This window comes from Macaca mulatta, chromosome 4 (genome assembly GCF_049350105.2).
Source record: "Macaca mulatta isolate MMU2019108-1 chromosome 4, T2T-MMU8v2.0, whole genome shotgun sequence".
Classification (NCBI taxonomy): domain Eukaryota; kingdom Metazoa; phylum Chordata; class Mammalia; order Primates; family Cercopithecidae; genus Macaca; species Macaca mulatta.
In genome coordinates, this window is record NC_133409.1 from 125,766,687 (window position 1) to 125,794,304 (window position 27,618).

At 35.5% G+C, this 27,618-nt stretch overlaps 1 protein-coding gene across 26 annotated transcripts in view; it reads left to right on the forward strand.

Annotated features, from left to right (window-relative positions):
• The window catches only part of DST (dystonin), a 488,734-nt gene that overhangs the window by 422,128 nt on the left and 38,988 nt on the right, over positions 1–27,618 (forward strand). For all 26 annotated transcript variants that reach the window (XM_015136594.3, XM_077999802.1, XM_015136600.3 and 23 more), the window contains 11 exons: positions 7,618–7,737; positions 7,932–8,039; positions 9,505–9,723; positions 14,033–14,236; positions 15,550–15,781; positions 16,674–16,900; positions 18,650–18,772; positions 18,895–18,996; positions 21,342–21,443; positions 23,726–23,899; positions 24,493–24,648. In XM_015136594.3, the coding sequence (XP_014992080.3) occupies positions 7,618–7,737; positions 7,932–8,039; positions 9,505–9,723; positions 14,033–14,236; positions 15,550–15,781; positions 16,674–16,900; positions 18,650–18,772; positions 18,895–18,996; positions 21,342–21,443; positions 23,726–23,899; positions 24,493–24,648 (1,767 nt within the window). The remainder of the gene's footprint in view (positions 1–7,617; positions 7,738–7,931; positions 8,040–9,504; positions 9,724–14,032; positions 14,237–15,549; positions 15,782–16,673; positions 16,901–18,649; positions 18,773–18,894; positions 18,997–21,341; positions 21,444–23,725; positions 23,900–24,492; positions 24,649–27,618) is intronic.

Sequence of the window (27,618 nt, forward strand, 5' to 3'; positions counted from 1 at the left end):
TTCTCTAAATAGCAAGAAAATTATTCTGTACTCTTGGGAGTAAGATTTTCTTGAGAAGTCGACTATGGTTGGCTGGTTTAGTAAAGTGAGACAGTAATAAGGGCACGGTCACAGATTGAGTTTGCATTGGTTAGTAATCTCTGATATGTGTCAAGGTCATTAACTGTGGCCAGGTTCTTCAAGGTTTTGCATATGTTTTCCAAAGGTGTGGGGGAAAGTAAGTCAGCGTAAGTCTTCCGGAATCCAAAATATATATCCTTTAGGAAAATAATGATTTTTTTTTTCCTGATAAAATCAGTCCTTATTTAAAATTTCAAGATTTTCTCAAAGAATACAGAAAAATTCATGAAAGAAAGCATATGTAAGCAATTTGGTCTGTATCCTTCCAGTCTTCCTCTTGAGAGAGAAGAATTTATGTAGTAAAATCCTTTTGCAAGAGAAAGACAATGTATATAGTAAAAATCTTACTACCAATAGATTACACATCTTAATGCCATTAATATCTTCTGGTTGTTCATGTGTGTATTTTTATCTTCATTTCTTTGAAATACCTGCAAGTCTGTCCAATGAAAATACCTTCAATTAGGCTACATAGACACACAGATATTCAGAGCTGAGAGGAACATGCACAGCCTGCATGGGAGTGAAGTGACTTGCCTGTGGTCTCACGAGCAGTAAGTGGCAGAGTAGCAACTAAAATTTAATCCATATTTCATTCTCCCTCACTGCTGTGCCTCCTCATAAATTATATATAGAGAAAAACCCTCGAGGGTGGTAAACCATTTTTTTCTAAACTTCTTCAATAATCTGAAGATTCCATTATTACAACAAAGTAGAGGTATGTAATGAGAATATTTCCAGCTATAAAGACTGTGGAGGATGAGAATGCAACACTAAAAGGATCATAAAACATTACCGTGTAGGGAAACCCCTAAGAATAGAGTAGTAGGTGGAATAGAGTAGTAGGTATCTGTCTTCCTGGTGTGGCAGGATTTCACACTTAAAAGATAAGTTTCTAAACTCATAATTTCAAGTTTATAAAGGAGCTAATATATCACCGAAATATTTTATAAGGTTGCCTACTTATAGATGTTTGGAATTAGGACCAGAGTACAGTTTAATAAAAAATGTTTGTTTTCTGTTTTACCCAATAACAATACATCCATGAAATATAAAAAGGAGTGATGAAAAAAATGTATCTTTAGACCTGAATATTAGCCATATATTTTGGACTATCTGTTTTACATTGTTTAAACAAATTACCATTCTGAGTCTCCTCTCCATATGAAATGTGGACACGGTATGACCTGAGCTCATCTTTTTAGACACACATTTAGTCACATGCAATTTATTTTATTAACAGTGACTCTTCCCCCGGACCCCTGCCCCCAGCCTACCAACACCCACATGTGATGGGGTAAGAACATGTGCCTTGAATAATACTTCACAATTTTAAAATTTATAGATTTAATGATTTGTCCCATTTAAATCAGGGAGAGTTAAATTAGATTTTAAATGACTAGGTGTTCTGTTTTCTGAGCAGAAATAGCTCTTAAGATACTTCATATTTTTTTCCAGTTTTAAGGTTGCATGTATACAGATATACCTCCTTTATGCCAACCTGCTTTTTGGAATGTAACAAAAGCATAAACAGTTTGTCAACTGTGAAGCCACAATCACAGAATGTATTGACTTAAAACATCAGTGTGGAAGATGTCAAGAAAAACATGGAAAAGACTTAAAAGTTTGAAGGGCGAACAGAAGGGAACATACAGATATCTTCTAATTAGCATATACTTTGTAACCACCATGTATAAATTTAGGTTTTTAAAAAGTTTTGATTTGACAGGGTTAGATTTTCTTGTTAATCCTATATCACAATAACAGTTTTGAAAAGATATGCTATTGAACCTTCATAATATAGGTGTGAAGGTCCTATTTGTTATTATCTGAGAAATAATTGAAAAGCCTCAGTAATGGGTGAATGAGTAAGAACTTGTACATTTGTTGATACCACCCACCAAGCTCCCAAGTCTCACTCTAGATTTGCAGGCATTGATATTCTGAAAAGGGCATTATTTTTTAAAGTAATTGGGTCCATACATTACTTTTAGGAAGAATCTGAATGGGACAAGGCAGCTTAGTAAATAATGATGTTGAGCTAAACTGCCTCCCTTTTACAATACATGCCATTATATGAGTTATAAACTACATATTTCTGCATTTTAAACCTACACAGAGTAGCATACCTTTGTTGCTTTCTTTCTACAAGCTTTGTGGAAATGGGGAAAGGCACTTTTGCTTGAAAAATGTACAGACTTGGGTTCTGAATTCAGACTACCTTGATTCTTTAAGCCTCAGAGCAATTCATCATCCTTTGCTTCTTATAATGTACAGTTGTCAGTAGTTGCTAAAATATGTATATCTCACCGGGTTTGGGAATCCCAAGCATTCTTCAGCAGTTCTAATTGCTTGGCTTGTGTAAGTGGGCCCCATAATAACCCTGTTAGAAAGGCCCTTGGATTGGTGGTTTGGGTGCAGTTAATGCAAACAACTCACTGGGTCATTAGGAATCAGCCTGGAGAAAAATACCACCTGTTTATTTCTTTTAAAGGACCAGAAGGAAACATCTCCTACGGAAATGAGATTTGTTTAGACCCTCCAGGTGTTGTGGATGGGAAAATATGGGCTGTGTTACAAATAATGAGAAGCAATGTGGGAGGAAATGCTAATCAAAAGAGAGTGATAAGATCCCCAGTCAGGGGAAGGGAGTAAAAAGGATGTCCTTGAGGTTAAGGTTTGCTTATCATTTTGCCTTAAACCTCTATTAAAACCTTAAACCTCTATTAAAACATATTATGTATTGACCTTTGTGATATTTGGCAGTCCAGAAGTCAGACCACCTTCGTTAGAATCTCAGACTCAGCATTTACTACCTGAGTAACCTTTGGTAAGTTAGTTAACTTCCCTTTACCTCATTTTTCTAAGCTGGAAATGGAGTTAGTTAATGGTAATACTCACATGATACAGCTGTCAGGATTAAAGGAGATATTGCATGTTAAGCACTTCGAACAATGTGCTCAGTAGGATGTTGGCTGTTACTGTTTTAGAGAGTGTTTTTCAGGCATATTTAGACGTAGCTACTTAAAATGTCTTGCAGTAACTTTTAGAAAATTCCTGAAATGCTAATTCAACCATAAACAGAAGTTACAGTAGCTAGAGTTGGTGGTTCGACTCCTCTGATGCTATTAAAGTATTTCCCCAAATGCAGTTATGGATGCCCAGATTATCAACATTTTATGTTAAGTCAAATTTTGCTACTCATATGAGTAGTAAACAAATTTACTAAAATTTGGTCTAGTATATTTCTCTCCATGTTGCTTACATGTAAAATGAGCCATTTTTATGGTCTGTTAGAAATGCACGTTAATTAGTCATTTGAGTGAGTCATAGGCCTAAAATGCCTTGCCTTACTATAAATTACTTAATGTAGATCCTGTAGCTACTCCCTTTGTTGCTTAACAATATTTGATAATTTAATTTAAAAATTTTCTCAAATGACAGATGGGAAATATCTGCTTGAAGTCTTTTTTTTTTTTTTTCTTAGCAGAGCAAATGTTTGACTTGATCAAAGAAACATTGTTTGGATTTCCTCTTTTGGCACCTTAGATGGTATCACCGTGCTGTTTATTGTTAGAAAGTTTTTTGTATCTTTTTTTAAATACGGGAGACATAGTGTTAAACTAATATTACTATTTCACAGCGTGACTTTCTTTGTGAGGGCACTCATTTAAATACTGTCCGGCTGAACACAAACGGGTGGGGTGTCACTTTATGGTTTTTTCAGGAACCAGTACAAGAAAAAAATTCATAACTGTTAAGTTTTATTCAGATATCTTGCAGTATTTGCACTCAGGTAGAAAGGCCTGGACTGTTTTTCTCTGTTTTATATTCTTTAAGTGAATCACATAACCAGTTTTTACCTATAGCTTTATTGTATATGCCTTGAAAAGTAAGAATCCACATAGAAGACTCTTTCACTTGTTTTTCGTGGGGATTCTTTCTCCACATCTGAAGCTACTGAATTAGTTGATGAAATGTTTTTCTTTTGTTTTCATATTGATCAATAATTGCTAATGAATAACTCCATTTAAAATTAAATAACATCACAGAAACTGTTGAACTAGATTAAGATAGATTATTTTAAATGGTTTCTTGGTTTCCTTATAATTACAGAAAGTCTACCTATAAGCTTGACAATATTAAATTTTCAATATCAAAAAATAAATTATACCCCACGTTGATGAAGTTACAGCAAAACACTGCTTGTGGGAGTGTCCGTTAGCACATTCTACCTGAAGGGCAATTGGGCAGTATATATCGAAGAGAGAAAACACAAATAGGAACTTATAGGTGAGAGGTTACTCACAGAGTTGTTTTTCTTTTTTAAAATTTTTTTAATTTAATGTATTTTCTTTTAATTTTTAATTTTTATGAGTACATAGTAGATGTATATATTTATGAGGTACATAAGTTATTTTGATACAGGCATACAATGTCTTATTAAAATTAAACTTGTTTTAAGTTAATTGTAAATGCACCTGCAGCTGTAGGAAACAATACAGAGAGATCCCATTGTATCCTTTACTCAGTTTTCCCCAGTGGCAACATCTTTATACTAAAATATCACAGGCAGGATATTGACATTGATACAGTCAAGATACAGAATATTTCCCTCACCACAAGAATCCTTCATGCTGCTCTGTGAGCCATACCCATTCCATCACATCCTATCCTCCCTGACTTCTGTCAACCACAAAGCTTTTCTCCATTTCTATAATGTTATCATTTCAAGAATGTTCAAGTATTTTTTCAGTCACAACCTCTTTCTCCTCTCCTTCTGGGACTCTGACAACATGAATATTAGGACTTTTGTTGTTGTTCCACAGGTTCCTGCAGTTCTAATTATTTTTTAAGTTATTTTCTATTATTCAGTGTGGGTAATTTCAATTTCTATTTCTAAGTGGTAATTTATTTTCCTTCACTGATTCTTTCTTCTGTCCCCTTCATTGAGCTCATCCACTGAGATTTTTATTTCAGTTTTTTTTTCAGTGCTACATTTTCATTTGGTTCTTCTTTATACTGTATATTCTTTTTCTTTGCTGAGATATTCTATGTTGTTGATGAAGCCTTCTAGTGTTTCATTTGTTTCAACTATGAACATTCATAAGTACTCATTGAAGCATTTTTATCATGGCTGCTTTAAAATCATTGTCAGATAATTCTAACATGTCTGCCATGTGGGTATTGGCATCTATTTGATTATCTTCTTTAATTCAGTTTGAGATTTACCTGGCTCTTATATGACGTTATGAGTGTTAGAGCTTAAGCTTTCTGTTTTAGCTGCCTTCCTCTGTTACCACTCTGGGAGAAGAAGCTGGAGGTTCTACTAGGTAAAGGTAGAAGTCTAGGTTCCCAACTCAACCTCTGTTGACACCTAGGAGATGGCTCGTCATTTCTGCTGGGTGGGAGTGGCAGTTCTAGCTCCCTATGTGGTCTCTACTGGTACCACAGTGCGGGTGGCTGTGATGGTGACACACTGAGTGGTGGTGAGATCCTGACTCTCCACTAGGCCTTCTCTGATGTCACCCCAGAGGAGAGGAGGGAGGGGCAGTTCGTTACTGCTTAGTGGGGGTGGAAGCCCAGCCTCCCCAAATGGTCTCAACTGATACGATGGTCTGGGCCTTGTTTTTGGGCAGAAGGGACGAAACTTCTGGCTCCCTACTTGGCATTCTCTAACATCTCCCAGCAGGAGTGTTGAGGACCTTGTCACGGCATTACAAGGGTGGAAGTGTAGGCCCCCCATTTGTCCTTTCTTGGCATGAGTGTGAATGGAGCAACCATTTTTTCTGTAGTGTTTGGTTGGAATGGAGTGGTTATTGTTTAAAGTTGTCTGTTTTGCTGCACTACTCCTTTCCTGGTCCTTTGGCTAGAGAAGAGCAGGCTTGTTTTGGGACTTTGTACCCATTAGTGTTGTGTGGTTGCCAGTTTCTCCAGTATTTAGTCTTAGATACGTGAGGCAAAAAGAAAATCCCAGAGAACTCACCACTGTGTTCTTCCTGGCAGCCCAAGGTCCATGGTAGTTCTGTCCTCTTCTCTCCACTTTGTGGAATCTTCTTATATATGTTTTATATATAATGCCTAGGGTTTTTAGGTTTACTTATCATGAGGAACACAGAAAAGCTAATGTACTCCATTTTCCCATGAGTTGGCATAGTGTTGCAGAGAGTTTTAAAAGTGTGAATTTAAAAAAACCTAGTTTCTTATCTCCACCCATCTTTCTCCCCAACTACCTGTTTTCCCACCCCATCTGGATTTCCAGATTCCTTTGAAAAGTTAGAAGATCTGGCAGTACTGGACTTGAATAGCCAAATGTTCATTCCTCATTGATTCTTCCAACTGAGGTCATTTTAGTGATCATTTATTTTCGGTACTGTGGTGTCACAGGCCCATTTTATCCATTTATGGTAACTGTTTGGCCCTGGAAGGCACTAGGGTTTATCCGATGGAAGACATTGAAAATGTTCGTGCTCTTTGACTTGATAGTCACTTTTAGGAATCTACACTAAGGAACTAATTAGAAATGCCAACAGAAATTTATGTACAAGTATCTTCATTATAGGGTTGTTTGTATAATAACGAAAATGCAGAAAACTTAAATGAAAATCCAGGTATGCTAGAATATAATGGTATTATTTGAAAATCACATTTAAAGGAGTATGACCTGGGAAATGTTCATAGTAAATGAAAAAGCAGGATATAAAGTTATTTATACAGTGTCATCCCAGACATTTTTACAAATCTTTCTCTCTTGATTTGTGGAAGAAAATTCACTATAGTACCAGCAGTGTTAATTCTAGGTTTTAATTTTCTTCTATATGTTTTTCTCTGCTTTATGAATTTGTACTGTACTTATAAATTACTGTTATAGATTACTGTTATGATCAGGAAAATAACATTTCTTAAAATATTTAAGAATGCTCTTTAAAATGTTTTCTGCCATTATTAAATGAGATGCTTAAAAATTATACATGAATCATTTAGGGGTATACTCTGCATATCTAGAGATGTATATTACACATATTTATAAACATAATAGTATAATAAATAAATGGGAATATTCTATTCTTTTTGCTAGGAACCATGTACTTTGATAGCAGAATGTTAGGTGCATGTCATAGGAGTTGAAGTGATGGGTGAAATGATGAAAAGATGGTACCTGGCTGTTGGCTTTCATAGCTGTTACATTTGGACAGTACTCCTAAGGTGCAAATTATTAAGACTGCCTGAAAAGAAGGCAACAGTGCTAGCTGTCCTAAAATCATTAATACAGTGCTATAAATCCAACATGTTTTAAAAGCTTGTGTTTAATTACTCTGTGGAAAGTTCTCTTTTCTTTAAAATGTAGTCATTATCATGAATTATTTTAGGATGCCATGAGGAGACAAGCTCAGATTTTCCACTTGTGTAATAAGGATATTTCAAAGAACGGTAGATAGGTATTTTCTGGCACCAGGAACAGGAACGTGCTGACCTAATTATTTATCTTTTGTTTAGTTTGACCAAGCAGCTGATGCTGAGTTATCCTGGATTACTGAGACAGAGAAAAAATTGATGTCTCTGGGTGACATCAGGCTTGAGCAAGACCAGACTTCTGCTCAGCTTCAAGTTCAAAAGGTGAAGAAATACATTTCCAATTGCCATATAAATTATTTGCTGGTGTGCTCCAAGTCTATAAAATGTGCTTGTATGATTTACTTTTTAGGACCCCTCTAGTGTAACGTGGTATTTTTAACTACTCGCCTAATTGTTTTCATTTTAGTCATACAATTTCTTGTTTTATTTTTTGTCTTTATTTTGGTAAATCACAGACATTCACCATGGAGATTTTGAGACACAAGGATATTATTGATGAACTTGTTAAATCTGGGCATAAAATCATGACCGCATGCAGTGAAGAGGAAAAGCAATCAATGAAGGTATAATCTTGTCTGTGGACTGGTAGTGGGACACTTGAAAAAACAGCAGGTGTTGAGCTTTCAGTCCTAGAGAAAAACACTTTTCCGTTATCCACAGCTGCCATTTAAGCAGCAAAAATAATTAGTTTAAATAAGGCATTTTTCAAGTTTATAGAATAACAGTAAAAGGAATATTTCTTAAGAGAATCACTACGAGGACAATCTTTTTGAATAGGCACAAAAGCTATTAAGGTTTGAGACCTTGGTTAACTGGCACGCATTAAGCATTCAGTTAATGTTAGCTGTATTATTGCCATTATTATCAGTATAAATTATTGTTTTTATATGTATCAACTATTGTTTATATGCTTCAGAGACATTTGGGCCTCTTAATAAAAACCAAAATATGTGGCTCTCTCTAATGCTGAAATCCATTTTATATAAAGTTACAGTAAACTATTAGGGAAAATATGAGCTAAGTAATTAAGGAAGCATTCAGTTTGTGTAGTTTTAATTATCCTTTAAATTGGCAGAAAACCAGCTACAAATAAAAATGTTCAATTCATATTCAAACATCTAAGCAGCCTAAAGAAATTGATGTATATTCATGCTTCTGGTAGGAAGGATATCCCATGGCAAAAAAATATAGGAATCTCTATGCCTAAAATCACATTTTAAAGAGTATGCATTGCTTTTAAGGTAGACCATACACAAAATAATAGAATGCACAGTGTAATGATATACACTCTTATATTTATTTATACTCTACAATAACAATTTGCTTGTTTATAATTGAATCTTTATTATTTTTGTCAAGACTCTGATGTGAAAAATGCAGATTGTCTTGAAATAGTTTCTTTGTTAATCAGTGGTTTTTTGGGTTATGATTGTGCTTTATCTTCTGCTATTAGTTTTTGCTATAATTTATCCCATAATCTAGATCACTGTGACTACCCCGTTAAATCAGTGTATAGCACAATGGCACAATGTTCTGTCTTGATTCCTCTCTTTCCATGTCTCTTTCTCTGCACACACATATATATATACACACACACACACAATGTGTGTATATATATATACACACATATATGTGTATATGTCAAAAATTAACTTTGTTAACTAAAAATTTTTACAATTTCATTTGCAAAAGGTAGTCTTTATTTTTTTTCTGCAAAATAAATGTTGCCAGAATCATATGAGACTTGTTTTCTAGTCTTGAAGCCATTGTAAGAATGACTGGAGAATTTTGCTTATTGTTTTTGGAAATCTCAGTGTCTTATTCATAAAAACTTGAGGCACTTTAATTTAAAGTGAACTTTTGTACATATAAACCATTAAAATCTGAATAGCTTTTACTGATGTATTCATTTAATATACATTTGTCGAATGCCCACTCTGTCCAGGTGTGGTGTGCTGGACAGAGCACTCTGGAGTGTGTGTGCTTGTTGGCCTGACCAGTAAAACATTTCATCCTTTTATTTTCTAGAAAAAACTGGACAAAGTACTGAAGAACTATGATACCATCTGCCAGATTAATTCAGAAAGGTATCTGCAGCTGGAACGGGCACAGTCCCTGGTTAACCAATTCTGGGAAACATATGAAGAACTTTGGCCATGGCTGACAGAAACACAATCAGTCATCTCTCAGCTTCCCGCCCCAGCCCTTGAATATGAAACTCTAAGGCAGCAGCAGGAAGAACATCGGGTAAGCCTGGTGTGAAAGAGAATATTGTATTCCCCATTAAGAGAATCATGATTTTTATGGTGGTTTTTAGTGCTGTTAAACATTTACATGATTAAGGCATTTTAGAATATTGTGTTCTGGTCTGTGTAATTTGCTTACCTCATAATTGCTTCTTATACAGGGTTATAGTGAGAAGACTCATGTGGATAGACTTATTGTATATGTCATTAATTACATCACAACTTGTATAAAATATGCAGTATAAATCATCTAGATAGAAAAAAATTCCCATTTAAAAATGTTATAGAAATAAGCTTTTGAAGTGCTTTCAATTTACACACATTGAATTGTTTTAAATTTATACATTTAGAATGTAAATGCAGAGTGGAAATATATGGGAGAACGATTATACAGACAAAGCCATTGAGCTTGGAGAAAATGTGTAATATAATGAATGTGTCAAAATAGCAATATTGTGAAAGCTATGAAAAGGAAAAATGCTGAAGTGTAAAGACAGATTATTTTGTTCACCTTATGTACATGGAACTCCTTTGAAGTTCTTGTTCCTGTAACTGTAAATGGGTAAAGTAGGAGGAGCACATTTACAACGACAGTTATGTCACATTTTTAACATGTATGAAATGGCACATGAAGCCCTCTTCTCAGCAGTCACTTAATTGTTAACATGGCTTAAAATTTTGTAAGAGTTTATGTGAGAGCGCATTCAAGACTGTCAGAAAGAAAACTAGATTTCTTGCTATTTATGGACTTGTGAACCTAGTTGCTCTTCCAGATCTGTACAGAATGTACTCTGAGACTAACCGTGGTGTGCATGTATGTGTGTATATGCACGAGTGTGTGTGTGTGTACACTTGTGCCCAAGAGAGAAGGAGGGAGAGAGAAAGGGAGAGAGAGAAAGGAAGGGAAAAGTTCAATTCAGGGTTTATTACATCATTGTTTGGAATATGTGACATACTTGTCAATCTTGTTTGTTTACCTTTTTAATGAATTGTCATTGAAGACTATACTGGAGTATTTATTTAAAAGAGAGTTTTAGAGACCACACTTTAACTTTCTTTAATATAGAATGGGAATCTTATGGAGTTTTATCTAAATGATTCAGCAGGAGAAAGACAAGTATGTAGAATTCAATTTTTGTATAAAGGTTTATTTGTGGCAGAAATCTGGTGTCTACTCACTGAATTATTTTAAATAAAAAATGTTTCATGGATTTCTATGCTGAGGTGATTTGAATAGCCACGTTTTTAGCATAGCATCAAATAGTATGGAAAGGTTCGTTATTGAGCTGAAATTTTAAAAATTGAGTTTTTTGCCTTTTTGCATAATCTTTAAGCTCTCAAAACAAATTTGTGATTGTCTGTATAAAGGGAGGTAGAAAGCTTTGTAGCCACATTTTCAAATGGTTTAAACTAAAAGCTTTGTTGTTTCAGAATATTTGTAGCCTCCTAGGATGGCATTTCTTCTCCAGCTCTACAGTATCCTCTCCATGTATTTTGGGGGGAAATCTAGTTCATTCTAGCCAGGAATGAAAAATGTCTCCAAGGGCCATGTTACCACATGATAGATATCTGAAAGTCACACCGGATAGCTCCAGCGTGACTGGACTCCTATGACAGCATGTTGCCAAGAATCATTTTGTCACATATAAGGCAAAAGGCATCTCCTTTTGGGCCCTTTTCTGATGCACGCACATACCTGAGTAGATGGCCAGTAGGTGTTCTCTTGCCTGTCATGGGACAGTTTAAGAATGGTTTAAAAGTCCGGCCTGTAATCCCAGCACTTTGGGAAGCCGAGATGGACGGATCACGAGGTCAGATCGAGACCGTCCTGGCTAACACGGTGAAACCCTGTCTCTACTAAAAACACAAAAAATTAGCCAGGCGTGGTGGCGGGCGGGCGCCTGTAGTCCCAGATACTCAGGAGGCTAAGACAGGAAAATGGCGTGAACCCGGGAGGCCCAGCTTGCAGTGAGCCGAGATCGCGCCACTGCACTTCAGCCTGGGCGACAGAGCGAAACTCCATCTCAAAAAAAAAAAAAAAAAAAAAAAAAAAAGTTTTAAAAAGGGCTCCTCAGGCAGGCGAAGTGGTTCATGCCTATAGTCCCTGCACTTTGGGAGGCCGAGGCGGGTGGATCACTTGAGGTCGGGAGTTCGAGACCAGCCTGACCAACATGGAGAAACCCCGTCTCTACTAAAAATACAAAATTAGCCGGATGTGGTGGCTCATGCCTGTAATCCTAGCACTTTGGGAGGCCGAGGCAGGCGGATCACCTGAGGTCAGGAATTCTAGACCAGCCTGACCAACATGGAGAAACCCCGTCTCTACTAAAAATACAAAATTAGCCGGTTGTGGTGGCATATGCCTATAATCCCAGCTACTTGGGATGCTGAGGCAGGAGAATTGCTTGAACCCTGGAGGCGGAGGTTGTGGTGAGCCAAAATTGCGCCATGGCACTCCAGTGTGGACAACAAGAGTGAAACTGTCTCTTAAAAAAAAAAAAAAAAAGACAACTCCTGTCACTACTTGCCAAGCCAAGTTGCCTTATAGTGGTGCTATACAGGTGAGATCTACCTAAACTCAAAGGAACTCAAGAAATATTTGAGAGTCTCTTGATAACTCTTGAGTGAAAGCTTGTTTTCCAAGCATTCATGAAAGAACATTGACAGGAGAACGTATGTAACATCTTCAGTTTTCCTTTTCCATGAGATTAGCTATAGCTGATATACTATCACCACCTCCATTCGGTAAAGTAGCATGAAGATATCTAATTATGCAAAATAAAACATAAGAAAACTTTGGCCTGGGACACCCAGGAGCTAGATTGCAAATATGCCCTCCCACATTCTTATGTGCAGCATGCTACATTAGACTCTTCCTTCTTTTAAAATCACATTTATCTTCATTTAGCCCTTTCCAAAACTATTTTGAGGCAGTGTTCTGAAAACCTTCAAAATATTTTATTACATTGGTGATAGTTAATGATGTAATTCCTCAACAAGTTCTCAAAATAATGGTCAAAATTGATTTTAGTAGACACTTTCAATAAAAATCTAGGTATGTGGCCATCCTGGTAATTTTTCCTGGTGACTGATAGAAATTAAAGTTTGCAGGAAGAGACTGGTAGCTTATCTCTAGACTATCTTTCCTGAAAGTAAGGTTCCCCAGAGAAGCTTTTGTGAGGGGCTGGAGTTTGGAGATACACATTCTGGTGAGGACAAAGAGCTGCTGATGAGGGAACCTAATCAATAATGTAGTACAATGAAAGACCCCTCAATGTTGCACAGAGGCCAGCCTCAGAAAAACCTGCAGGCAGGGGTGGCTTTGGCTTTGACCCATGAAAAACTGCTCATTGAAATCCATGGGATCCATGAAGTATAGATATTCTGTGTTCAGGCTTCCAACACATCTTCTCTATTAAAGGGAATGGGGCTCCACTTGAATTCTACACCCACCCACTAGTATAAATATCATTGTATTTCCTGATTAGCTAACAAAATTGTGCAACACATTCATATGGCATGCATTTTTCCTTAAATAGACCTTACAAACAATGCTCAGTATATAGCTGTGTATTGATAGATTGCCCTTGCAGCCTTTTATATTTTAAAATAATGGATAGAGATTCATTTATATGTATATCTATATATCATACATATGTAGAATAGATTCATACATAAATATAAACTGTAATACATGTTCATTCATTTTCTATCAGCCCATATATATAAATGCAATGGCTTGTGGGCTTACATCACCCTAGCATTCCTTATCTTGAGGTTTTTGTCTCAGCATTGCATCTAACTTCTATTGAGCTTCTTTCTATTCTTTTTTCTTCCCTCTCTTCTCCCTCCTCCCCCCCGTCTTGTCTCTCTCTCTCTTTTTCTTTCTATTATTTTTGTGTATATCATGAGTGTGCAGAAAGGAACACCATGAGATATGACTTGGTGTCTGTAGGTTGGGGACATAGTGAGTTCAGAATACTTTTATATAATATGACCCTTGGCTAATGCTCTTGTCAAAATGTGCTGTTCTTGGTATGAGATGCATAATGAACTGGGATTCATTATTTCACTGAACTAGCAACTTTGTACCCTAAAGGGGCTTTGGTGTGACCAGACTGTTGTTTAATCTTTGTGTCAGGGCCCTCTCTTCCTGGCAAAGAGCTGTATGAGCCATCATGTGTTAAATGCCTTGTGATGGGGAGGGGTTTGTTTGGAGTTTCTTGCCAGCTGGATGCATTGCAGGTGTAGACAGCTGTAATATGGAGGTGTGACCCTGAGATACTCAAAAGCTGTTTGGTTTGTTATAGCAACTGCGAGAGTTAATAGCTGAACACAAGCCTCATATAGATAAGATGAACAAAACTGGGCCACAGTTACTGGAATTGAGCCCTGGGGAAGGCTTTTCTATCCAAGAGAAGTATGTGGCAGCCGACACCCTCTACAGTCAAATTAAAGAAGATGTCAAAAAGCGAGCTGTGGCACTGGATGAAGCCATTTCTCAATCAACTCAGGTAATTGTTTACACTAGAAATAGAATTGGGTTCTTGCAGACAACAGAGCACAGAAAGACATTTTCCTGGATCTTCTGATTAAATTTTAACTAAAATTATTTCACTACATTAACTCTGAGTATTGATGTCTGTGTCCCTCAGAGGTGATGTTTGCTTGCATCCAGCCTTTATCTCCTTATTTTTCTCTGCCTGCTTATAGATATAATAAAAATAATTTTCAATGACTTAAGAAACATGCAGTTGTCGTCATTGTCCAAATATTTAATTCAGTGTCCATCCTGAATAGAATGCAATATTTGCCATTGGGAGAGATAAAGGAAAGTGTTATAATTATTAATAAAATACTCTCAAGAAGGCAGTGAGAAGAAAGAATGATAGGCTAAATGAAAAGAAAAAGAATATAAAGTTGGATATTGATGGTTTTTTCTTTTCTGAAAATATCTTTTTCAAGAAGTTGAATTTTGAAATACCCAAAGATTTTCCATTTTCAAGATTTGGGTTTTATTATTAGATATGGCATGTTAGAGTAGGCCAGTGTCACAGTCCTGTGTGATTATTCCTTAACTTTGAGATAGTATAGAACAAAGTTCATTCATAGATACGAATGAACAAGTTTTTATAGCTTTAATTGTCTATGGTTGAAAATAAAAATTTTAAATTCTCTCATGTGTCTGATTATGTGTTTAACCATGAAGTAAATAAAAACTTCTGGAACTTGTAACTTCTGTTATATCAGAAGTTAAAACATTGGGGAGGTTTTTTTGTTAAAATTTTTTTAACATTTTTCAGTTCAGGAAATGCGTAACTTAAGAATTCCCTGGAATCTAATCAAAACTTTCCATGAATTTCACATTAAATAATATAACTTTTCAGGATGCCAAAATAGTTCATTAAAAATGAAGGAAACAATCCATTGTAATAGACAAATACTCAGCTTATTGAACTTGATTTTTAAAATTAATTTGAATTATGATAACAGGATGAAGCAATAGGTAAAGAGATGCTGCTGACATGTCATCCTGGTCCAATTGCATATTAACATATACCATTTCTTAATGTATACACTCAACTATTCACAAGAAACTAAGTCTATTGTACATAGGTCATGTGACACATAGGTGCATATACGTCATGATTTTAGGCATGTCTTCATGTACCAGGTGGATGCAACTTTTGAATGGGTCTGTTGATAAAGAGGCTAAGATTTATTCTTAATTTTGCCACTAAATTGTAAAAAATGTTTCTTCATTTAAATTTCACACTTGGTATTACAGATCTTTTTTCCATAAAAGATCTCTTTGTTTTGCCCCTAGTTCCATGACAAGATAGATCAGATTCTTGAGAGCCTGGAACGCATTGTGGAACGTCTGAGGCAGCCGCCGTCTATCTCTGCAGAGGTCGAGAAGATCAAGGAACAGATCAGTGAAAATAAGAATGTGTCAGTAGACATGGAAAAGCTACAGCCATTGTATGAAACTCTTAAACAGAGGGGAGAGGAAATGATCGCTAGATCTGGGGGCACTGATAAAGACATATCTGCCAAAGGTAATACTTTTGGAATAGGGAAACAAACTTTATTTTTAAAGCATTCTAAATGTTTATGCTGTTTACTCAACATCCAATTGGATAACAAAATGCTGCATTTTAAAAAAGGTATTACAAATGTGATGTGTTTAGGGTTGAAGGGCTGTGTATGCAAATCCCTTGTTAATGTCTTCCTGTGTTTGTGAAATTAATCAGTTGACTACAAAGCATGCCATTATACATAGACCATGTATAAATACCATATGTTCAAAGACCATGTGTTCTCAGGCCGTTTAAATCAGTAGGTTAAAGTGTATTGCTAATAAGGCCATATCTGGGTTTTTTTCCTCATTACTGACTTTACTACCTTACATAGCATGCATCCTGCGTCACATAGCCACAAAAATGAGAACCACTACCACGGCCAGCCATCTTTGAGATATGAGCTGAGGGTCAAAAGGGAGAGCATGTGTGTAGTGGAAATTCACAACGAAAGTACTCTAGAAGTAAGCTCAAAATACATACCATACATTGTTACATTCCTGGGACTGAACAGACAATTTTACTATTGATTTGGAGAGCATAAAAGTGTACCTAGGTGATTATTTCACTCCCTTTGGGATTAAGGACAGCCTTAATGAACTTGAAACTTGATAAATTTGGTTCTACTCTGAGCTCACTTTTGTCAGGAAGAACCTTGTTTTGGTAAGAGTAGGAGACCCAGAGATACTGTGTTATTTGGCATAGACTCTTGGACCTACTGATACCCACTGGACTGGGATCATTCAAAACTTGGTCCAGTTTTAGATATTTAGCAAACTGGATCACTACTTTCTGTGTGAACTGTAACATTCTGCTTTGTTGGTTCCATGGGGCTAACCAATCGCCTTGTGGATGTTGTTTTGCTTCATAGCTGTTCAGGATAAACTTGACCAAATGGTTTTCATTTGGGAGAACATACACACACTGGTGGAAGAAAGGGAAGCCAAACTACTGGATGTGATGGAGCTAGCAGAAAAGTTCTGGTGTGATCACATGTCATTGATAGTTACCATTAAAGATACTCAAGATTTCATCCGGGACCTGGAAGATCCTGGAATTGATCCTTCAGTAGTAAAACAACAGCAAGAAGCAGCAGAGGTAAGCAGAAAATCTCATTTAAAGTTAGAAAAATAAGTTGTGGCATGATGAAATCCAGATTCCTTGGGTAAATATTAGGCGTTACTCTGTTAACATTTATATTTGGTTCTGAAAATGGAATGTACAATGATCCAGTAGGAGATACAATATACCCACAAATTTCGCTTTGAGATTGTATGTTTAAAACGACTTCTCAGGCCATGCATGGTGTCTCATGCCTGTAATCCCAGAACTTTGGGAGGCCAAGGTGGGAGGATCACTTGAGGCCAGGAGTTCGAGACCAGTTTGGCCAACATGACGAAACCCTGTCTCTACTACAAGTACAAAAATTAGTCAAGCATGGTGGTGCACACCTGTAGTACCAGCTACTTGGAGGGTGAAGCATGAGAATCACTTGAACCTGGGAGGTGGAGGTTGCAGTGAGCCAAGATTGTGCCACTGTACTCTAGCCTGAGCAACAGAGTGAGACCCTGTCTCAGAAAACAAACCAAAAAAACCCACAAAACAACAACAACAAAAAATTTATCTTTATCCTCACTGTTCTTGCCTTATTTCAGGGCCTCATTATCTCTCTTTTTCTTTTTAGCTTCCACAGTAATCCAAAGTGCAGACTGTCTTTCCTTGCTAGGCCTCCCACCTTGCCGCCAGTCTTCCCTCTAGATCTGCTCTTACTCTGTTGCTACCTAAACCCACTCAGAGGCATCCCCTGCCTTCTGGATAAAGCTCAAACTCCCTAGAGCAGGGCATGCAGCTTTTTGCATCCCAGCCTAGCTCGTGCCTATGTTTCCAAAATTATGTTTTTCTCTTGCTCCTTTACCGAGCTCCCTCCCTGCTACTGATTAGAAAGGACGTTTCCCAAAACAAACTGTTTTGCTCTTTCTAGTGTCAGTGCCTTTGCACATCTTATTTCCTCACTCTAGAATGTCCTTCCTGCCACTCTTCTGGCAAAGCCCACTCAAGGTTCAGTTGGATTATTACCCCCATATAAAACCTTTTCTTGTATACTTAGCAGAGTTAGTGCACCTGTGTTCCCATAAGGCTTTCTTCATGCAAAGGACTCTGCACATAGTATGATTTACTGTTGCTTATGCCTCTGTCTTTCCTGGTATTCCCTTGAGGGGAATAGCCATATCTGTTTTTCTTTGTATCCCCAGTGCCTGGTTTAGGGCTTGGTTTATGGTTATTCAGTGTTTGTTGAATGAATGAATATATTTAACCAAGAAGATGAAAGCAAAAGTAGGATACTGCCTTTCTGTTGTGATATTTTTGTACCTTACAGGTCCTACCTGGTCCTACCTAGGGTAATGACATAAAATGTAAATCCATAACTAGATTATTCTGTATCTACTAACAGATACATTAATTTGTATAGTTTTTGAATTCATATTTTACTTGTCTATTTCAATGTATATTGTTTGGAAACCAAAATGTCTTTCTAAGCCTTGCAGTATTGTTGATATTTAAAAAAATTTGTTTTGGTATTTGTTAAGGTATTTCTTATTTATCATTTCTTAAATATTATCTTTATAATAAACATTTGGCATTTGTTACTAAAAGGGTGCTGTTTTTCTTTTAAAATATTTTTTATTGAAAAACTTTATTGCAGAAACTTAGAAAACAGAAAGAAAGAAAGAAAAATGATTAGAATGCCACCTTCTAGAAATAACTACCATTGATATTGTTGTGTACTTTTTAAAGTTTTGATGTGGTTTTGCTTAAAATTCAAAGGCTGTCATTTTCTTATTCTAGGCCATAAGGGAAGAAATAGATGGACTACAGGAGGAGCTGGATATAGTTATTAACCTGGGTTCTGAACTCATTGCGGCATGTGGGGAGCCTGATAAACCCATTGTCAAGAAGAGTATAGATGAGGTACAACTGGCTTACTTATGAGAATGGCTTTTAAAAAGTTTTTAGTTAACTAAAATATTTTGTTAAAAGTAGTTGAAAATTTAAAATATGGCACTAAAAGAGTTCTAACATACATCTTGTAGTTAAATTCAGCATGGGATTCTCTAAATAAAGCTTGGAAAGACCGGATTGACAAACTTGAGGAGGCAATGCAGGCTGCCGTTCAGTACCAGGATGGACTGCAGGTAAGGGGATTACAGTGTATGTGCTGGTCTTAGCTGGAAGGAGGAATCATAATAATTGATGTGTACATATTGGCACCACCTCAAGACCTGCCAGTGCATATGCAATTGTGGGCAAATTATTCCTGCAGTTGCCTGTGTATCTCAGTTCATGTTTTGTCTTTTAGAAGATATTTCTGACCTTTCGGATATGTGTAGATTTATATACACATCTAAACACATTTCTGTATACACATTCAGTGAAATTTACTTTGAAAAGAAATATTTTGATTTTTTTAAGTGAAAGTAAATGTTCCCTCACAGTATTTTTTATAAATGGCTCAGCACCAGACAGTGAAATGGAACTAAATCTGAATTCTGTTCTGAGTGGAATAAGATGAAAGGAGTAAACACTATCTAAAAATATCACCAAGTTTAACTAAAGTCAGAAGTAAAGAAATTTGATTTGAAGCCAATGTTCTCCATGTACAAAAATAGATTTCTGTTAGGTCATAATCTGGTGTGTAAAAACTGTTTTCTTCTTTTCCATGTATATAATTTGTTTTAATAGTTGTTTTTCACTTAAGGGTTTTTATTCAGTTCATTAACCATTTATAAGGTTTTTTTTTTATATTAAAAATTCTCCTGTCAGTTGAGGCCAACTTGAGTATATTTCTCTCCCTACCTCCCTTAACCTTGCTCCATTTCCTAACAGGCTGGCAGGAGTTTAATCTTTCATCCTTCTTACCATATGGAAAAAGCTTAAGTATTTCCATAACACTAAGTGAATATTATTTTTAAAGCCCAGATGAGAACATCTTTTCCTTTTTCATTATGCCATTCCATTTCTATATTTGTAAAAATAAATGTCACAGCTAGGCTTTATGCCAGCTGAGAAGTTTTTTGAACTTTGGAAATATATGAAAAATTTTACTACAAATAACACTTTATTTTAATTCTCCCTCCCTCTTCTTCTTTTTTTTTTTTTTCTTTTGTAACCTAAGTGATAATTTACTGTTAGGTATCAATGACAAGTAACTAATTCGGGTTCCAGCCTGTCTGTGAGGCTAGGTCATTGTTAAATCATTGAGTTGTGATCTCTTCCATGGCTAGAGGTGGCAATGCCACCACATGCAACCATTTAGGAGGTCACGGGCGAGCCACCATGGCTTGTACAGTCTCATTATCACTACCAGAAAAACAAGGCCTGTCGTAAGTCCTGTCGATCATGTATTAGTAGCATCACCTGTGCTAGCAAAGGGCGGATTGATTTGTTAAGTAGCTACAGCGCAGCTAGCTGTAGCTAGATGTCAAAGCTTTGGAAGCTAATTTTCAAGATTTGATTGTAAAGTAAAATATGTTTTATTTCCCGGGTTGCTGCTTAAGTACTTAGTCAGGGTTGGCTAATGATAATTTAAAAATCCAAGATTTATCGCCCTCCTATATGGTTTGGAAACTTCATTAAAATGCAAAATATCCCAGTGCTTTGGGAGGCTGTGGTGGGAGGATCACTTGAGGCCAGGAATTCAAGACCAGCCTGGGAAAGATAGCAAGGTCCTGCCAAAACAAGAGCTGAAGTACCCCATCTACAATTTTTTTTTTTTTTTAATTAGCCAGCCGTGGTGGCACGTGCCTATAGTCTGAGCTATTTGGAAGACTGATGTAGGAGGATTGCTTGAGCACAGGAGTTTGAGGTTACAGTGAGCTATTTGATTGTGCCACTGCACTCCAGCTTGGGTGACAGAGTAATGGCAAAATGCTTTTATTTTGTATTCATTACCTAAAAAAAAGTGACTTGAACCTTTTTAGACTATTTTTATTACCTAAATAAATAAGAAAAACAGAAGAGTCTAAAACCTGTTATAATTCAGAATAATGATCTTAATACTAATAATTTATATGTGCAGGATTTTAATGCTAATCTAAATAGGATTTAAGGGTTTGAGTCAAATATTTTGCTTAAGTTCTAAACAGTAATTTCTTATTTGAATGAACAAATAGATTTGAATCTTTTTCTTTCATTATATTTATGCAGGCTGCCTTTTAAGCACACATAGTGAAGAATTTTATGTGATTGGATTTCTATAAATGTTTTCAAATAAATTTTTTAGAAGGTCATAATATTTCAAGAATCTGTTGAATAAACAATTTCTTTTGCAAACTTGTATGTATCTATTTCATATTTGGGACAACCATTTTGGTATATTACTGCTTTTACTAATTTAGGTGAACCATGTTAATTTTTTATAAAATAGTCTCATTCCATAATATCTTTTAGATTTATGCTTGTATTTTTCTGTAGTACTTGAAATACTGTAGCAATTTCAAATGTACTGTTGTAACAACACATGGACTATTGTGTCTTTCAGGCAGTATTTGACTGGGTGGATATTGCAGGTGGTAAATTAGCTTCAATGTCTCCAATCGGAACAGATCTTGAAACTGTCAAGCAGCAGATTGAAGAGCTAAAGGTATGTATGGGGGCTAATTTATCGAAGACTTCTTTGCAATTTTAAGTTCTTGATTCACGTAATTTTTTACATAAATTTATTTTACCCAATGTAAGTATGACAGCTTAATTATAAAGCTAGTTTAATGTACATAGTGCTTTCACATACTAAGCAATATATAAGTGCTCTTTAAATAAAGGAAAGAAAATACTATTAATAGTTTTCTTTTTATAGTAAATTAATAACTGTTCATATAGAAAAATCAGAAAATACAAATAAAAAAGAGAAAAACAAATTATTTGAAGTCACCCAAAATGTTATGTACCTAGAGATTACCTTTCTTAGATTTGATTTATAGCTTTTCTGATATCTTCATGTTAGGGACATGGGGTGTGTGTGTGTGTGTGTGTGTTTGTGTAGGTAGAGAGAGAGATGTATTTAGATAATACTGTAAGGATTTTTATAACTTGTTTAACTTGTTTATTCAGTAGTATATTGTTGTTACTACACTAGTATGTTGTCAATACACCACAGCATCATTTTTCTTTTCCTGATACATATTTTTAATTTTAATTTTTAATTTTCGTGGGTACATAGTAGGGGTATATATCTATGGGTTACATGACATATTTTGATACAGGCATGTAATATATAATAACTACATCAGGGAAAATGGAGGTATCCATTACCTCAAACATTTATCCTTTTTGTTACAAATAATCCAATTATACTCTTTTAGTTAAATTGTACAAAAATTATTTTTGACTCTAGTGACCTTGGCGTGCTAGCAAATACAAGCTCTTATTCATTCTTTCTATATTTTATACCCATTAACCCAACATTTTTATTTTCTTTAGAGTGTTCTGAGTAATTCATTTAGTCTAACAGGTTAAAAACACATTCATGATATAAGAATGTTTCCCAAAATGATTGATTTGTAAATGTTTGTTGTTTTCCATAGCTGTTCTCTGTAATTTTTGCTTTTGTAATTCTTGATCTGCAGATGTGAAAATGGCAGAACTGTTTCCTCTTTGAATTCCTCTATACCAATAATCATTTATCAAAATGGGATCAGCTATTTCCCTCCCAATTTTAGCTCTCCATATACAGAGACATCAGACTGTTTGCAATGAACTTTGCTAGATTTTATGTGAAATATTATCTGGCTTTAAAATTGTAGCATTTTCACATCTAAGTGTGACATAGAATATTTCTTTTAGAAACAAATTTTCTTTTTGAGAATTTTATCGTTATCACTAAATTGAGACTTTTTTTACTTTAATCTGCTCATGTGGCAAACATGTGATATACTTTATGTACAGTTATGGGTGTGGATAATTTATTTTGGATATTTGCATATAGCTCAGTGGTTTTTATACAGCAGCCTGGTTAGAAGTGCTCACTCTGAAATCAGGTTATCTGAGTTTAGGTCCTAGTTCATCCACTTAGGGCATATGAACTCAGTGGTCTTCCTGGTCTTACTAACTGGTCTTACTCCTATGTCTTTAGCTTACATTAAGGATAAAATTATTTCCTCAATAAGTTGGTTGAAAGTAACTTGAACATACCAAGTGCACACTATACCTTTGTTATTATTTTCAAATTATTATTCATGTATTTTTGAACAAAGTTAAGGGACTGCTAGCCATGAATTTTTTACTATTACATATTAAAAGAAATATTTTATGAAAAGACAGTTACCTATTACAAGCAACTGTTTGCTAACCTGTTAGTTGGCAAAGCCAAGATTATTAACTATGTCAGTGACTTAGAAAGTAGGAGAGAGAATAACATTCTATGTCAGCAGTGGGTGAGGCATAGGAATATTAATGAACACAGTACAGCTACAGAAAACATAAAATTATCAGGGATATAGGATGTGTGTAAAAGAGCAGGAAATACTAATTTGAGTTTCTTAAGACTTTTTTTGCTTTCATATGTGTCAACATATATTTCATTTTCTTTCTATAATTTTAAAACTCATTTTTCAAATACATATAAGATATTGGAATAAGTTCAGCCTTGAAATTTAATTTTTTATTGTAGAGAATAAAATGAAATGAAATGTCAAAATTATAAATAGAAACATCTATCTATCCAAAAATACTGAATAAAGAGAAAATATTTTCCTTATTTTTTCATTTACAATTCTTCCATTGGTAAGCCTCATGTGAGATTTTAACTTTGCGTCACCTCTCCTCAGTAAGTAGTGTGAATTAGAATAATGATATAACCAATAGATTTTTTTGTTTGGAGTTAATGATTTTTAATAATATTTTCTTTGTATATCTCTTTTAAAATAGCAATTTAAGTCTGAGGCCTATCAACAGCAGATAGAAATGGAAAGACTGAACCATCAAGCAGAGCTTTTGCTAAAGAAAGTGACAGAAGAGAGTGACAAACACACTGTTCAAGACCCATTAATGGAACTGAAATTGATATGGGATAGCCTGGAGGAGAGAATCATCAACAGACAGGTAAATACCAAGACTTTTCTTAAGAAATTATACATTTTCAATTTCAGATATTAATGTAAAATACTTATTAAAGATAAAATTAGAATTCTTTCTGATTCTCATATATTCTTTTTTTTTTTTTTTTTTTTTGAGACGGAGTCTCGCTCTGTCGCCCAGGCTGGAGTGCAGTGGCCGGATCTCAGCTCACTGCAAGCTCCGCCTCCCGGGTTCACGCCATTCTCCTGCCTCAGCCTCCCGAGTAGCTGGGACTACAGGCGCCCACCACCTCGCCCGGCTAGTTTGTATTTTTTTAGTAGAGACGGGGTTTCACCGTATTAGCCAGGATGGTCTCGATCTCCCGACCTCGTGATCCGCCCGTCTCGGCCTCCCAAAGTGCTGGGATTACAGGCTTGAGCCACCGCGCCCGGCCTATATATTCTTTTATAACCACGAGGAGCGTCAAACTTAAAACAGAAGGATATGATGATTAGGCTTCATTGGATGTGTTTATGGGCTTATGCAGCATGAAACAATTATTTTTTGCCCTTGTTTTATGGACATGTCATTCATAATATCAAATTTACAAATGGATTTTCTTCCCACTTTTTCTGTAGCATAAACTGGAGGGTGCTCTATTAGCGTTGGGTCAGTTCCAGCATGCCCTGGATGAGCTCCTGACGTGGCTGACACACACCGAGGGCTTGTTAAGTGAGCAGAAACCTGTTGGAGGAGACCCTAAAGCCATTGAAATTGAACTTGCCAAGCATCATGTATGTAGCTGTTAATGTATATTATGTTTCTTCTCTGTCCATTTCTAGTGTCATCAGATTTCTCAGATATATTTCTTCTTTATTCATGTTTCAAGTTTATGGTCTTGACACAAGTTCATATTTGACATGTATAACTAAAGGTTAACTACTTAAAACTTAAAATATTATAGTCAAAATATTTTTCTTAAAATATCGTGGTCAAAATATTTTTCTCATTCAAGGCAATTATTATCTAACAAAATAAGGATGAGCAATTTGTGCTAAAGTTTATTAGGGCTGCATGGCAAACACTAAAGATTTAAATCCTTAATTATAGCTGTCATTGTGATAATGTCACCTATTTTTTAAAGTTGTTAGAGATAGCCTAAAATATCATAGGCTGAAAATGTCTTACTGCAGGTTTTATGTATATTTTCACTCTGGGCATCTGTATTTCCATGTCTCTTTCATTTGTAGCTTGTCATTTCTGAAGTATTTTTATCTGTCTGTACATCTCTTATTATGTTGGGGCTTATCCCTTAGTCTCCATGTCACTCTTGTCTTTGACTGGATTTTTGTATCTTACTCCTTTTCTTTCTGAATTTTTAAAAATATTTATTATGTTTTAAAAAGTTATGTGTCCTGCACTTGATTTAAAGCTAGTAAGTTGAAAAATTTTTGTTTTAACAGATACATGCAAAGCAATCTTGTATTGTTGTCACCTTTGTGACACTTCTTAATAGATCATTCCCTATCCCTTCAGTCACTAGACTTAATGAATAAAAGATTATGCACAGTAGAGTTTATCCTGGCATTCAACAATCTTTCATAGACTTTGACATTCACATTAATAGTGGTATCTTCAGAGTCCTAAATCCTAAACTAAAATAAATTTTCCTTGATTATCAAATAGGAAATGTCTGATTATTTTACATATTGATTAACATTTTTTTTAAAAGGTGGGTTTTTAGCCCTTTATGCTGTACAGTTTTTGACTATTCTTGCTTTTGTTCTCCTTCTTTCATACTTCCCCACAGTAATTGTTTCCTAGTTTAAAATTTTATTTTTCTCTTACCTTGTCTGTCTACATTGGTAGTCATTGCCCAGCCATATTTGATTAAACAATTTGGATTTATTTTGCATACTTAATGTTGACATAGAAACTTGTTTCATTATTTAATGTCTACATTATACGTTTGCTTAGAGCCATAATGACTGGTGAGACCAACTGCCTAGCAACACAATATGTTTATTCTCATGGTGTGAGTTTATAGCTGCATTTATATTTTTATAAACCTATTAATTGTCTTAGAACTAACATACATCAGGATAGGAACTTTGTATAATAAGGTAGAGGTGGAAAAATGAGGCACCCTGATCCAGTTATTTAGGTGCGGGATAGGTGAAGACATCTTACTTCTGTTTGTCTCTTTTTAAGTACTTTGAAATGGCTCCTTCTCTCTTTCCTTTTCTCTTTTCTTTGCATTCCTCAAAGATCAAAATTAGAGGACATAAAATTCCCAGCAGAATTACTGGAGGAAGGGACGAATGTTTCTGTTCCTTTCCTGCTTTCTTCTCCTACTCCTAAGCTCTGACTTTGTAGCAGGACTCAGACCATTCAGAAGAATGAATTTTATAGAATTCTCTTTTATATTTTGGCCATGAAAACATTTAACTTTTTGATTTTCAGAGTGATCCTACTCTTAACATACCAAAGTGAATGCTTTCTATAAAGATAACTTCTTACTCAGTTGGTTTTATAGCCTTTGAAAAACACTCCCTAACCAGATGCCTCAGAATATGAATGAAAACAGTCAGAGAAACAGTGATATCAGAGGGTTACTGATATTCACTGAAAATCCTCCCTGGTCTGAATTTCCTTCCAGATGTGTAATGTGTTACATAGGATGGGAGATGATGTTCTTTTTCTTTAGTATTGCCAACCCTGAGTCAATGAGTACAGGGTAGGATCAACTTTTACCAACATTAGAGGGAGGTTTCTTCTGCTTTCCAAAAATGTAAGCGTAGCCTCCTTGAAAGGAAACTATTAATATTACTAAGGCTATACTCGTTCAGTAAAAGAAATTGATTTTTTTTAACCTTAGGGTTGCTGTCTGCAACCTAAGTTCCCCCATTTTACTGCATTTAAACATTATTAACCTATTCATATATTTCCACTGTATAAAAGGAAGGCATTATTTGCTGTGTTCTGTAGTAAGCATTTCATTATATATGTTTTCTACTTAAAGAACAACTGAATTTTGGAATGCTGGGTTTAAGTATCTCTGATATAGAGTGTTCGTTTTAGGGCCTTCCAATATTTCAACTTAGCAGTCAATTCCAGTACCCCTCCAATGAGAGAAGGTGAAGGAATATTCTAGAATTTTTTTTTTCTCTTTCAGAATGCTAATTGTGAAATATGGTACTGTATACCTTAGACATGATAGTTTTATATTTGAAAGTGAATATGTAGGAGTAAAAATATATTTTGGTTACTTGACATGAGAATTAAACTAAAATTAGCTTGAACCAAGTGAGAAATCTTAGAACCTTTTAATTATAATCTCTAGATATTTAGTGTCATCAATTGCCAAGTCATTCTAGTGGGAATAACTAGCAAAGTGTTCTTGCCCAGTCATTTCAGGGGACATTGATAGAATAAAGGCATATCCACGAAGGTTGCAAATTTAAGGGAAAGGAAGTTCATCATTTAAAAACTTAATATTAGCCAGCCAGGGCAACATAGTGAGACCACATCTATATAAAAAACAAAACAAAATTAGCCAACCATGCTAGTGTGTGCCTGTAGTCCCAGCTACTTGAGAAGCTGAAATGGGACAATTGCTTGAGCCCGTGTTGAGGTTGCAGTGAGCTATAATAGAACCACTGTACTGAAGTCTGGGCGACAGAGTAAGACTCTATCTCTTAAAAAAAATTAAAATTCTACACATATAATGTTTTTTTCTTCCGGATGTTTCATAACCAGAAAGG